The following is a 14,542-nucleotide window of genomic DNA, read 5'->3' on the forward strand; positions in this document are numbered from 1 at the left end:
CCTCCCGAATCCACCGCCACTGCTCCTCCAAGTCTCTCCATCGTCATCCCATCAGCTCCGCTCTACAGCTCCGCAGAATTGGGAGCAGCCTCGATGGCTTGCTTTAACTTTCTTTGAGCGACTCCCTTGCAGATCAGATGCAGGGCAATCGGACAACAAGGAAATTGAGTGCCAACCAGTCAGTGCATCCATTGCAACTATAGGCTATATTATATTATACAAAATAAACTGAATTTTAAACAAAAGTATATGTTAAAAAGACAAACACAAAACCAAAACACAAACCAAAATGAAAGAAAGACGATGCCCCGACGCGCCTGGGTAGACTGTCGGAATGGCGGTACTAAAATTGTGTCAGAATAGAGGCATGTCAGAATAGAGGGTGCACCCCCTGCTGCTTAGTCGTTATGCTATGCTTAGCTAAGGTAATCGTGTCATAAGCATATTTTCCAAATTTGAAAGAAGTAAACCTTAGTTTAGGAATGGTAAATATTTATTCTACTATATTTTATGACAATTTGTGAGGGAAGTAATTAAGCTGTTGAGTTACTGGAGTTGGGAAACAAGGGAAGCTGCTTATATTCTTTATGCTACGCTAAGCTAACTGTCTCCTGACTTTTTAAAACCATATTTTTCACATTTTAAACTAGTTAACCTTAGTTTATACAGCTATGTTTGATTACATTTTATGAGCAACGTAATTAAACTGTTTGGCTAATATAGTCAGGAAACAAGTGCCGCTTCAAACAGATTGAGTAACAGGAGGAACATCAGACACATTATTTTTCATTAAATCATTCAAGCAGCAGTCCTTTGTATTTCCACTCTAACCTTACACAGATGCTTTTAAACAGACTTTAATCGTAAAATGTATTTTGAATTACAATGTTTTACAGAGGTATACATGTTGAACAGAGTGTTGTATCCTGGTATATGATGAGCCTCTGAAGGGTCAGTACCAGATCCTGCATGTGTTATCCTTGCTGCCTGCAAGAGAGCACAAACAACAACAGATTGGTGCACAGAAGGAAACAGCTGCACGGCGTGGATCTAAAATGTGCAATTAAGGATTTGGGATGGCTGGCGATGAGCTGCTCAATGTTTATGACGTACTACACTAAAGGCACTTCATGCGCAACTCAGGGCAAAATGTGTGTGTGTGTCAGTGAGTGTTATATACCTGTAATGATAGTGTCACCCTCGTAGTTGAAGACGCAGGAGAAGATCTCGTCCGTGTGGCCCTCCAGGACTTGCAGGCAGACTCCAGACCGAGCGTCCCAGAGACGAGCGGTCTTGTCGGAGCTGGCAGTCAGGAGCCTGCTGCCCGGAGGGCTGAAACAGATCTACACACAGCAGCAGGATAGTCAGTCTAACCCAGAAGCGTGTGTGTGTGTGTGTGCTACATAAGTGATGAGTGAGTGCTGAAGAAGAGGTTATGCCAGAAGTGGTAGAAATGACCCGGTGGGAGGGACAACATGAGTGAGTTTGAAACACTTTTACCACATCAGCAACATTATTCCACAGGGGTCTTTCAACTTTAAATACTTAAGGAGGATCAAAGCACAAGTGGCACTCCTTTAGTGGAGAGCTTTTAACAGTGGAGTATTATGAAAATCATGGCTGAGGCTGATTGTGTTGGAGCTCTGGTTTATCGTTCCCTGAATGGTTTTCTCTCCCCTTAGTGAGGTAAAGAAGGAGATGATTAAAAGAAGCTGGCTCTAGATGGCCATGAAAGTAGAGTATGTTTTTATTAAAACTATAAACGGGGAACAAAGGAGCGACCCCGGACAGGAAATGGAAGCTGACAAAGATAGAAGATCGAAAAGGAGATGACAAGAACAGAAAAACAGGAAAAAACACGAGTTATAAATACACAAGACTGAGGCTGTGTCCCAATTCCATATTACATACTAATTCTAACCTCATTTCCTAAATAGTGGGTAAACACAACAAAAATTGGCTAAATTATTAAACGTGGCAGCCTACATACTAAAATAGCTTGTTTTTTCAAATGTGTTTTTGATGGACGATATGTAACCTGATGTTCTTTGGTACGGTTCCTCAAGGAGTCATTATTTTCAAAACGTTTCCCTACAATGCAGATCTGAGACATTTGACTCATCTTCTCAAACAAATCCACACATTAAGGCTTACATTGATTAAAATTGCCTCATTGGTCATGAACCATAACCTGGACACAACAAGCCTAAAAAGAAGCAAGAAGCATCTAACCAATTTATTGATGCATCAGTCCGGGAAATGGGACTAATCGATGTGTGGAGAGAACTTCACCCACTAGAAAGGGACTATACACACTATTCAGTACCTCATTCTGTTTACTCCAGAATTGATTACTTTTTAATTAATACAAGTGAAATTCACAGGGTCACAGAGTGTAAAATCGGGGCGGCAGATATATCAGATCATAGTGGGATTAGCTTGACAATACACTTGAATAATAGGAAAATAAATACTGTATGGAGGCTAAATCTGGGCATCTTGAACAATAAGGCAAATGTGGAACAGATAAGAAAATAAATAAAAAGGTATATAGAAGAGAATGATAATGGGGAAGTAAACCCTGCAATACTGTGGGACGGTATGAAGGCAGTTATTCGGGGGAAACTAATCGCTTTGACAACATCACAAAAAAAGGCTCGGCTAGCTATATATAAACACAAAGTAGAAGAACTGGAGAAGAAACATAAAAATACAGAAAATCCGTCTGTATTACAACAAATACAGAAGATAAGGGAAGAGATAAATGAGATACTCAGGACAGATATAGAAAAGAGGGCAAGATTTGTAAAGCAGACCTACTACAGTATGAATCAGGCCCAAAAGCAACAAGACTCTTAGCTAGACGCCTGCGGAAACAACAGGCCATTAACACAATTCATAAAATAAAGAACCCTTAAACCAACCAATTATCACACGAACCAGATGAAATAGAAAGAATATTTGAAGAATACTACAAGAAACTCTACTCTAAACCATTATCAGCTGATGAAAAGACAGTAAGAAGTTTTCTTGACACACTTGACCTGCCAACTATTGGTGAGACACAGAATGACACAATTATGTCACAATTTACAGTTAAGGAGCTAGAAGCTGCAATTAGTAGGTTAAAGGCTAGTAAATCACCAGGTAGTGATGGGTATCCTTCGGAATGGTATAAGGCCTTTCAGAAGGAGCTAAGACCTTTGCTTCTGTCTTGTTTTAACTGGACCCATAACGAGGGTGGGGCCCCTCCATCGTGGAAGGAAGCAATTATTACCGTTCCACCCAAAGAAGGCAAAGATAAAGAAGACTGCAAAAACTATAGGCCAATTTCACTTTTAAATGTAGACTACAAACTATATACATCAATTATTTGCAAAAGACTTGAGGCCCTCATACCAGATTTGATTGATGAAGATCAAACTGGTTTTATTAGAAGAACTCTCCATATTCTGGACAACGCTCAAAAAAGTGGCACAAGTACAATTCTGGTTAGTTTGGATGCCGAAAAGGCATTCGATAGTGTTAGTTGGTTATTCTTGTATGAGGTACTAAAGAGATATGGCTTCAAAGAAAAGGTAATCCAATGTATTAAAACTATTTATCAAGATCCCACAGCTAAGATCAGAGTAAACGGAAGCCTGTCCAATACAATTCAGTTGGAGAGGGGGACAAGACAAGGTTGTTGTCCGTCCCCCACTCTTTTTGCTTTATATGTCGAGCCTTTAGCACAGGCAATAAGGCAGAGTGAGGAACTACAGGGTGTCAATGTAGGGGGGACAGAACGTATCATTGGCCTATTCGCGGATGATGTCATTGTTTTTCTTGAACAACCAGATACATGTTTCCCACACCTAATGTCTCTACTGGAAACATATGAAAACTATTCAGGGTATAAACTGAATATATCAAAAACTCAAATTCTCACCTTAAATTATTCTCCATCCCGACAAATAAGAGATACATATCATTTGAAATGGAATTCTAAATCAATGAAGTATCTTGGTGTAACTCTGAGTAAAACACTTCCTGACATGTTTGAAAACAATTATAGCGAAATTGAAAAAAGCATTCAAAAAGATATTGAAAGGTGGTCTACCCTTCCGTTAGACTTCAGTGCTAGAATACAGATAGTCAAAATGAATATTCTACCTAAATTGTTATATTTATTTCAAGCTATTCCAATTAATATCCCCCAAAACAAATGTATAACCTGGAACAAGATGATTTCTAGATTCATTTGGAATAGTAAAAAAACAAACTACCTAAAAGCAAGGGCGGGATGGCTTTGCCTAACCTCACAGAATATTTTTATGCAGCCCAACTTAGACATCTGGTTTGTTGGTGTAGACCCGACTATGAATCTAAATGGAAAGAAATGGAAAGGGAAGTACAGGGCTATCAAACCCAGATATTGGTGGGGGATGAACATTTGATAGGTGCTTTGAAACATGCTATGAACTCAATAGTATTATTTACACTACAAATATGGAGCGCTGTAGTAAAAAAATACAAACCTAAGAGGGATGTACGCACTCTGAGGTGGTTCGCGTATGATTCAAAGTTTAAGCCAGGGACATATGATCCAGCATTCAAAGAATGGGCACAAAAAGGTATGACAGCAATATGTACAGTTTCAGAGGGTGGAGAATTTCTAAGTTTCCAAGAACTCAAGACAAAATACGGCCTCGAAAACAAAGACTTCTATAGATACATGCAGTTGAGAGATCATTTCACAAAAGAGATAAGGTCAAATGAAACTATAAATAAGGTGAATTATTATAGATTCATACAGACAGAAGGGGTCTCGGCCCATCTCTGCTTTCTATCGAGCTATGGGTGAGAGCAGGGGGGAATCAACACTTTATATAAAAGCTAAATGGGAAGCAGAACTGAAAATCCAAATACAAGAGGAGGAGTGGTACCACATGTGTGAGACACAGTGTACATCAGCAAACTCATTAATATGGAGGGAGCTCTGCTGGAAACACCTGAGATAAAATCTAGGCAACTCGCTATACAACAAGACTGCTGGAGACTATGTGGGAGCAAGGGGGCAGACCATGCACACATCTTCTGGAACTGTATACAAATGAGGATATACTGGCAAAATGTTAACTCAGTTGTAAAAAATGTCTTGGGATATGAAATCCCAAATACTTGTCCAGTGATGTATCTTGGGAATATTGAGGAGGTTGTAATGAAAGAAGACCTGTACTTGACTAAAGTATTACTCGCAGCAAGTAAGAAAGCGGTCACAAGAAACTGGCTCAATGTAAATACTCCAAAACAGGAACAGTGGTTGGAAATTGTCCAGGAAATCCTTGTTATGGAAAAATTGACATACCTGTTGAGACTCAAAGAGAACGTATTTGAAAAGAACTGGGAAAAATGGAACATTTATATGAGACATGACACCAACTGAACGAATGTTAAATGGAACAGTGGACTGAATAGTAGAACATCTCCAGACAGTGTGTGTGTAGAACTTTCCAGCAGAGGAAACTATTGCTTTATATATATATATATATATATATATATTTATAAGTGATAGGAAGAGTTATGTTTATATTTATATTGTAATCAAACCAGGTTACTGTAACTGATTGCTGTAATATCTTTCATGTTATATTAAGGTTTATTTTGTTATCATAATTGGTTTCCGACCTGTGTGTGCATGACTCGCCACAAGGTGCCTCCCCTTTTGTTGTTTTCATTCAATTGATGGTCAGGACTGGTACGCCTTGTCGGTGAGTGACTATAAGCTAAGCTAGGTTAAATCAGGAATTAATGTTAATATGAACGAGTGTATAATTTCATTGGTTAATTCGGCTTTTGTTTTGTGTTTGTATTGCAGGTTTACAACCTAACTAAATGTCACTAAGTAACTAACGTTACCAACGGGCTAGTGTAGCTGAAACAGTTGGGCTAATCAGTGGGTGAATTTATTGTGTATGTGTGCGCAATAAAACTTCGTAAAGTGACTCGAGTTGTATCCGCCGTACTTGTCCGGATAACCCTTCCAGAGGGGAGTTTATTAAACTATAGCAGGTAGTTTAGTGAAAACCTGGACAGTGTTAGTGTTATTATTAGTGTTACTTCACTTGTACCTTGTTTGCTGTATTACTTATGTGTGTGAAAACTTAATAAAAATGTAAGTTATTAAAAAAAAAATTGCCTCATTGGGAATTGTATCTTCTAGGTTTCCCTTTCCTCTAGTGTGTCATGTAGGTTTTTGTGCATGTAAATGGTCTGCAAAGGCTAAAATCCCTGTGTTCCCTCCAGAGGAAGTTGTTCTACGCACACTCCCCCCACTGCCAGAAAAACGCCTCCATTGAATCCTTTGTTTACTTCTGGAACATAGTGACATGAAACACTAGCGCTTCTATTGGCTAGCACTCCAACACATTATACGTGATAGGCTAAGGGGCGGGACATCTCTAAGCGGTTGATCAATCACAACAGTCGCGGCCAGCTAACCAATCAGAGCAGACTGGGCAATGGTTTCAGACAGAGGGTGAAAAGAGGTGCTTCAGTACAGGCAGTATGAGAAAAATAAAGAGCTTTTTGAACATTAAAGCATGGAGACATGTCCCAGGAGAGACACTACATATAATTATGAACCTGAAAATTAGCATATGTCCTCTTTAAGACTAACTTAAATATGGCATCTGGATTATGAATATTAAGTGCAAACTTGTCATTATGGTTTGATTTAGTGACAAGAATGGAGCTAATGGAGTGTTTAAGATAGGAAGGAACAAAACAGTTGAATACTAAATGTACTGTGAATTCCTGTCATAATATAATTTATAGAGTGGAATATGCGTAAAGCACAAACATGCATTAAGGACTAAAGAATTGGTCTTTTCATCAACAGACAATCATTTATATTTCCCAGAATAAAAATGGGAAGTGACAGTAAGGTGACTGAGGCAATTTAAGTGAGACTAAAGGCATTCAGAGGTGAAGTAGAAGGAGAGACCAACAAAATAACAAAACATGGTCGTGAATAAGAGGCAGGAAGGGGAGGGAAATAGGTGTTCTGTTAGGCAGAGATTAGTGTCATAATCCTCTGGAATGATCCTCCATCCCGCCCTCTGCCTGCTGTATCAGTAAACAGAGGTGGCTTCAATCATAGAAACCCTCGGAGCCAGAACCTGCAGGACACACACGCAGGTGGAGCAAGGAACAAAATCACTCCTATTAAAGTGCAAGGTCACCCAGGGTCCAATACACACCTCATGCCAGAGTGTGTTGGGTGCCAGCGGATGTTATACCAGGATAAAAGTTATTATTATAGATGCGATCACTTCATGAGTTCAGAGGCTAACGACACAGGGTCAGGCCATTCTAACTCATCCTCAGGTATGGCAGGTGATATTTGTAATTTCTCATGTAAAGCGATTTAGAAATCAACTACCCTGGAAGCTATAGATCCTGTTTGTCAGATCAGCAGCACTATATATCCTAGGGCAGACTTTCCCTATGTGACAGTAATACACACAACACAGCCTGAAGCCTGAACTCCTGTCCCTCTCCTTCAGCATCAGACTGGATCGCATGTAAGCGAGGCAAGGAGAGGCACGTTTCTATTTACATCACTGGCCGGAGGGAACGTAGCTAGACAGCAAGAGTTAATGTTACACCGAAATCACACCTGCTACTGACTGATGCAGCCACACACATGAGGTCGTGCCCTGTGTCAGTTCTAATAATACTAACTCTGTATTAAAGAGGACATATCATGCTCTTTTTTAGGTTCATATTTGTACGTTGTGTCTCTACTGGGACATGTTTATTTGCTTTAATGTTCAAAAAGCTCTTTATTTTTCTCATACTGCCTGTGTTGCAGCACCTCTTTTCCCCCTCCGTCTGAAACAAGAGCCCAGTCTGCTCTGTGCAATTCTGTTGTGATTGGTGAACAGCTTAGAGATGTCCCACCCCTTAGCCTATCACATAAAGGGATGGGATTTTAGCCTTTGCAGACCATTTACATGCACATAAAATAACACACTATAAGAAAAAAACTCAATACTAAACGACATCGTGGCACCAAGTCTACTGAAACAAAACCCTAAATGAAGTGAGACTCTCTTTGGTGACATTAAATCACTTTTCACAGGCAGGAGCAGAGAAGCCATTATGGGATATACAGTACCTTTGAGATCTCTCCATCATGGCCTTCTAGGGTCACGAGACACTGATGTGTGTTGACACTGAACACTCGCGCTGTACCTGAAAGACAGGCACGTGTATGGCGCTGGGTATTAGTCGAAATAAACTTGACATTTAATTGAAGTTTACATGACAAACTATTAAAAGGTACCATGGACGATGTATGGCAGAAAAAATAAAGAAAACTACAATTGGCATGTAATCAAAACAACACAAAATTGCTGGAGAGAAACGTGGAAAAGTTTGGTGTAAATGTGTTGCTGGTCTCACCATCAGCAGAGGCAGTAGCAACGAGCTGACCGCTTAAATCAAAACACACATCCAGCACCTCCTCTTTGTGTCCAGCGAGCGTGGCCACACACTTCCCACTGACTGCCTCCCACAACTGCAACACACAACAAAAACCCTCAGTGACATCAGTATACATAAACACAAGGCAGGAAGCAGCAAACTCTCTCTCACACACACACACACACACACACACACACACACACACACACACACACACACACACACACACACACACACACACACACACACACACACACACACACACACACACACACACACACACACACACACACACACACACACACACACACACACACACACTTGATCAAACTCATGAAATGTGTCTCCATGCAGCTGTTTGATGTATAAAGTGGCTTTTTCTCAGAGCAGCCCCCCTGGAGGAATGCAGTGGGGTGGATAATTTGTCAGAGCTTGACTCATCCTGGCATGATTAAGACATCAGAGACAAGAAGGAGGAAGAGAGGGAAAATTGGAAATGGATGAGGGGGAGAATCGCACATACCTTGTTGTGCAAAAGCTTGAATTGTAAATAATCAACAAACTATTGCTTACATAATTCTAGTCTGTAAGATACTTTTTGGCAGATTGTATTTGGAAGAGCTCAGTGATAGATCACCTTGCAGGTTTTGTCCATGGAGCCGGTGACAATGAGGGAGCAGTCCCAGTTAAACTGAACATTGCTGATCTCCCCGCTGTGACCAATCAGAGTGTGGACACGTCTGAAAAAAACAGCAATTACACGATTAAACACTCGTGTGAAGAATCCATAGCTGGTATGCATGTAATGTACAGTAAACATGTGAAACACAGTCAGAAATTGATGGGTTGCAACAGAGTGGTGCAGGAATGAGTCTTAAATCCCACCAATGAGTTAGCATTTTACTACTTCCAGTTCCCTTGTCTCGAAGTCAGTGTTTTTTTTACGTGTTTTTGGTGAGATGCCTATGGTTATAACAAGCTTACGACATACAATACGTCAGTAAATACTCCGCTGGTGAATGTCTGAATCTTCCACATGTCATAAGAACGGCGGGGGCTAACAAGTGTCTAAATGAGACGACTGAACGTTAGCCACCTTTAGCTTAGCGGTGAAGTCCCTTGACTGTCATGTAGTGTGTTTATAGTTTAACGTTAGCTTTTTGCTTCTGGCTATTGCATTTACGCTTTAAATTGTATATACGTGGTGTTGAAATGTGCACATTATCCTGCTGAAGAAAACCTGTAAGTGTTATTTACGTGGGTTTGACACCAATCCAATGGAAACATCCAATTGTTTTTTGTCGAGGGAGCCCTTACGATGCTAACAGCTGGGCCTGCAATTAAAATACGTCACACCAGAGGCAATTAAAAGGGGAGATTCCTACATATTTCTTGTGATAAGAATAGCCATAATTAAACAAATTAAACGGAACTGGCTAAAAGATAATAACTTAATAAACTCACATTGGAATAACCTAGTAAATTCAATCTATGGAAGGGATGAAAACAACTATAGAAAGCAAACGCATATCTTTGAGGAAAGAGGGGAGAATGGGTAAAGTATAGAACACTATAATGAAGATGTATAAGGAACATGAGGAAAGAATTGACAATTAATGTATATCTGAGTATTAGTATTGTATCCATTCTTTTATTTGTTTTATCATTATTATTACATTTTGGATTTGTCAACTGTTATGTAGCTCATTTGTGCACCTCGATGTATATAGTTTGTTATGTATGCTTTGTGAATAATTTCTTAAAATGCAAATAAGAAAACATGTCATCACTGTCTGACCTTCCTGAGGCAACATCCCATATAGCGACGGTGTGGTCAAAGGATCCAGTAAGCAGCTGATTTCCCACCGTGTTGAAGCACAGAGAGAGGACCTCTGCAGTGTGACCCTGTGTGAAATAAACACAAAGCATCATCCATCACGTCTCATTCCTCTTCTCTCATAAACTCCCTCTCTTTCTCTTCCTCTGCCGATGAAAACGCACATCAAACCCTATATTATGTATTAAAATAAACATACAGACTGCTGTCAGCGTGATTGATTCGCTGTGCTCTGAACAGAGCTGAGACAGAGGCAGCCAATCACGTTCAGCCTGCACTTCAAAGAGCCCTCGCTGCCCTCCCCCCAGAATGGGTGTTCAGTGACCTTATTAAAGACTTGCTGTTACCATATAATGGCTGGATATGTAGGCTAGAAAAGGGGCTTACCATCAGCAGGGGCGACAACACTCAAGTTAGGGATAATAACTTTTAGGAGTGGATGAACAGTGAATCAGTGCGTTGATAATGAAAGGATGGATACCAGCATCAAAGAGCAAGAGTAAAGACAATATTACGCACCGTCAGCGTGGCCACCTCGTCCCCCGTCTCCACGTCCCACAGCTTGGCGGTGGCATCCATGCTGCCTGTGGCAAGCAGCGTACTCTGGGGGTTAAAAGCCAGGCACACCTACACACAGGGAGGGAAAGTACATGCACTAAAGTATGGTACTCAACACATTTGTACTTTCTATTTAATGCCACTTTTTACTTATAAAATATAAGCAAATATTGTTCTTCTTACCCTGATTTTATATAAAACTCAGACACGATAGGCTGATATGGTGTAATGCAGTGCTGTACTGATCAAGTATCTAAATTTGGTCCACCTCGACAAACTACAATACTGAAATGCTCTTACAAGTACAAAAACATGTATAATAACCATAATAATGTGAAAGATCAATTTCTGCATTATGAGTACTTTTACTTTTGGTACTTGAAGTACATTTAGCTCTTAATACTGCTGCACGTTGTATTATTCTGAAATTGGCCATTCTGCAGAATAAGTACTTTAAGTATATTTGAGGCTATTACCTTTGTACTTGTACTATGGAAGATTTGGATATCTGGACTTCGTACTTGTAAATGAGTCATTTAAGACAATAGTTTCTGTACTTTTACTGAAGTAAATAATCTGAGTACTTCTTGCAACACTTCCTTAATAATATCAAACTGCGTTGCTGTGTTGGTACAGTGTAAAGTTCTGCATTGGTTTACAACGCCAAAAAAAGTCTTTGGCAGACCCATTTATTACGGAAGCAATGAATCATAAACCATGCAATATAAAAGCCGTACCAAAGGGACTTGAGGAGAAAAACAAACGCTGACTGAAGCAGTAGCCTATAGCAAATGCATTGAATTTAAATATTGAAACGATCAGTATTTAATAATTTCCTTTAAACAGATTGTCATACGTACTATTTCTGCAGTGTGTCCTCGAAAGGTGTGAAAACATTTCCCCGTCTCAGCGCACCACAGCTTGGCCGTCTTATCGAAAGAGCCGGTGGCTATCTTGTCTCTAAGTTACAGAACGATAAAACAAAACAGAGAGTCAAACAGAGCACAATTCCTCAGATGCTACGACAGTTTTACTGACACACTTCATTACCCGTAGGGGTTGTTGAATGTGATGGCATACACCACGTTTCTGTGGCCCTCCAAAGTGTGCAGCTCGGTGCCCGAGTCTGTGTCCCAAACTCTGCACGTCCTGTCATAGCTCCCAGTGATGAACCTGCAGAGAAGAGTAAACAACTAAAAACACAATACTTCTGTTTACCTGCTTGAAGAGCTCTGGGTGGTGCAGATAAACCCACCTTGACCCTGATTTGTCGAAGGCAACGTTTGTCAGCGGCAGGATGTGTGCCTTCAGCTCCTGCAACAAACGAGATGACAACAAAGATTTGAAAAATAAAACCTCAACGGTAAAATTGTTTCTACTTCATTCATTTATTTAAGAAGGGACAATGCACATAAATCAACATGAAGCTAACTTTCATCAGCAGTCCCCCGTCAGGCTGATGGCATTGGAATAAACCATACAGGAGCGCAGACAGACACACAGTGTGCAGCACATTTTAAAGCATATATGCCCAATTAAAAATGATGACCTTCTTCTGCCGGTTTGAAGAACTTTCTGTCCTTACAGTACAGAAAAGTTTCTCAATAGTTTTAGATTTTCTACGACTTTCAGCAACATCACCAATCCTAACCTCTTCCCAATTATGTTTTGTGTATTCCTCAAGACACTTATTCATGAAGCACCTGTTATGATGATTTTAGATTGTTGGCATGCTTACTCGGCCTAAAAAAACTTACATGTAATAAGAAAACTAAACCACTGCTGCGCTCTAGTGCCTCTTTGGAGCATCTGATCATTTTAGTACTCATAACTTTTCACAGAAGTCAATTCAGTGGGACAAGTTGTGGCCAAAAATGTCATAATGTCATTGTCAACTCCCTAGAGTAAAATGGCTTCAGGGGAAGGAAAATCCATTGTATCGCGACTTCATATCGCTGTTTTGTTTTATTTAATAATGGATGTAAATGTAAGTATGAGTCCGGTGTCTGACCTTGAAGAAGCAGAAGCGGTGGTGGTCCTGCTGGCCCTGTTTCTGCTGCAGTCTGAGGATCAGCTGTTTGACTTGATCAGCCCGAGAGTCTGTGATCAGAGGCTCCGACTGCTGGATCTCTGCCAGCAACTCCTCTGGGTTTGTCCTGCATGTGGAAATGCAATTTTAAGCAGTTTTTTTATCTTGAGCAAAAAAACCTTTAGATCATAAGAATCATTTTAAGAGAAAGAAATCATAAAATCTAAAAATGTCAGTTAATCTTAGAGGTGATAATGTTAAAAACTAAAAGTATGTATGACGTCACCCTTAATGCAACAAGGTTATATATTCTTTTCACAACAATGTCCTACTTGTCCAGTTTAGTAATACAATGCTACATAGACTTGGAGAAATAAGGTCACATGATATGGAAGCCATGGAAATTATCCAAGAAAAACAGCAGAAATAATAATATGAAATAGAAAGTATATTTAAATCCAACATAAAGAGGTATGTCTTATGTTTCCAGTACAGTAATAATATCTGGTAGGAATTGGGAGTCAATATGTCACAAGACCTGCAACCTTTTCAAAAAAATGTGTACAAAAATTACTGATTTATTTAAATTATTCATATAAAAAAGGAGGTGGAGTAAAATCCTTTTAAAAAGAGGGGTGCCCTACTTGTCCAGGGAAATAATAATATCTGGTCCGGACTTTAACTCACGAGGTGACATGGAAGCTATTTAAAATGAATCTAATCTTGAAATATTGTTTGTAAAATAAAGGAAAACAAAAGATGTGCCTCATTTGTCATAAGATAATGTAGGCATGCAGGTATTGATCATGGTGTTATACAAACAGTAATTTGGTGATGGTCCCTAAGTGAAACCATGTGGTTAATGTGGAATATCCAACGTGAAACTAATGAATTTAATAATGTTAGCAAGTGTTTTGGGTATTAAACCCGATGACTGACCCCTCATGGAGAGCTGAGTTCACATTTAAGGAGATATGTCTGACTAGTTTTGTTAGAATCATAGTATTCTTGAGGATTAAACAACCCCCTACAGGCGGGTATAATGGCATCGCACACTTAGTAAACCAATGTGAGGTTAGTTGGTTAACTTCATGGACACAACTCACTCACCCTGGAGTCAAATCCAAAAGGTCGATGGATTTGGTCCTCAAACATCCTCCTTTCTCATATTCCAAGATTATTCCTGCAAGAAGAGAAATGACTCAACCCAGGAAAGGTCAATCACTTCGGCTGAATGAATTCACTATCATTGACTTGAGCTAGCATCATTGCTAACACAGCTAGTCCACATAATGGGTTTTAGATTGCAAGTTTTTAAAAAATCCTCTTATAACAGTGGCATATTGCCCTCATTAAAAGAACTTACGTTAGGAATAAGACACATTAAATAATTGTTTTTACCTGGAGGATAATATCTGAGAAGGAACCGCTTGAGTTTCATCTTGCCTCTTCACGTTACCGTACTATCAACAAACCGTTGCTATGGCCACAGACCACAGCACTCGCTACGCATGCGCAGTTCAAACATGCGTAGCTGCAGAAGTTGGCTAAATCAAATAACCAGGCTTTAAAAATGAGAAAATATGTGAATTGAAATTGAAGTGGAGCCACGTATAAGGCTTAAGAGCCTGTGCATTTCAGATTGTTTT

At 39.7% G+C, this 14,542-nt stretch overlaps 1 protein-coding gene across 1 annotated transcript; it reads right to left on the reverse strand.

Moving 5' to 3' along the window:
- Window positions 1–376: 376 nt before the first annotated feature.
- Window positions 377–14,374, reverse strand: daw1 (dynein assembly factor with WDR repeat domains 1). The gene is made up of 13 exons (XM_063907321.1): window positions 14,295–14,374; window positions 14,004–14,076; window positions 12,876–13,020; window positions 12,120–12,178; window positions 11,915–12,037; window positions 11,725–11,824; window positions 10,826–10,933; window positions 10,268–10,374; window positions 9,107–9,209; window positions 8,449–8,563; window positions 8,162–8,238; window positions 1,181–1,343; window positions 377–987 (listed from the first exon to the last, which is right to left on the reverse strand). Exons 1-13 carry the CDS (start codon window positions 14,332–14,334, stop codon window positions 953–955), a joined length of 1,248 nt encoding a protein of 415 aa, XP_063763391.1. The 5' UTR covers window positions 14,335–14,374; the 3' UTR covers window positions 377–952.
- Window positions 14,375–14,542: the final 168 nt, after the last annotated feature.

Source organism: Eleginops maclovinus, chromosome 18 (assembly GCF_036324505.1).
Source record: "Eleginops maclovinus isolate JMC-PN-2008 ecotype Puerto Natales chromosome 18, JC_Emac_rtc_rv5, whole genome shotgun sequence".
In the NCBI taxonomy this organism is placed as follows: domain Eukaryota; kingdom Metazoa; phylum Chordata; class Actinopteri; order Perciformes; family Eleginopidae; genus Eleginops; species Eleginops maclovinus.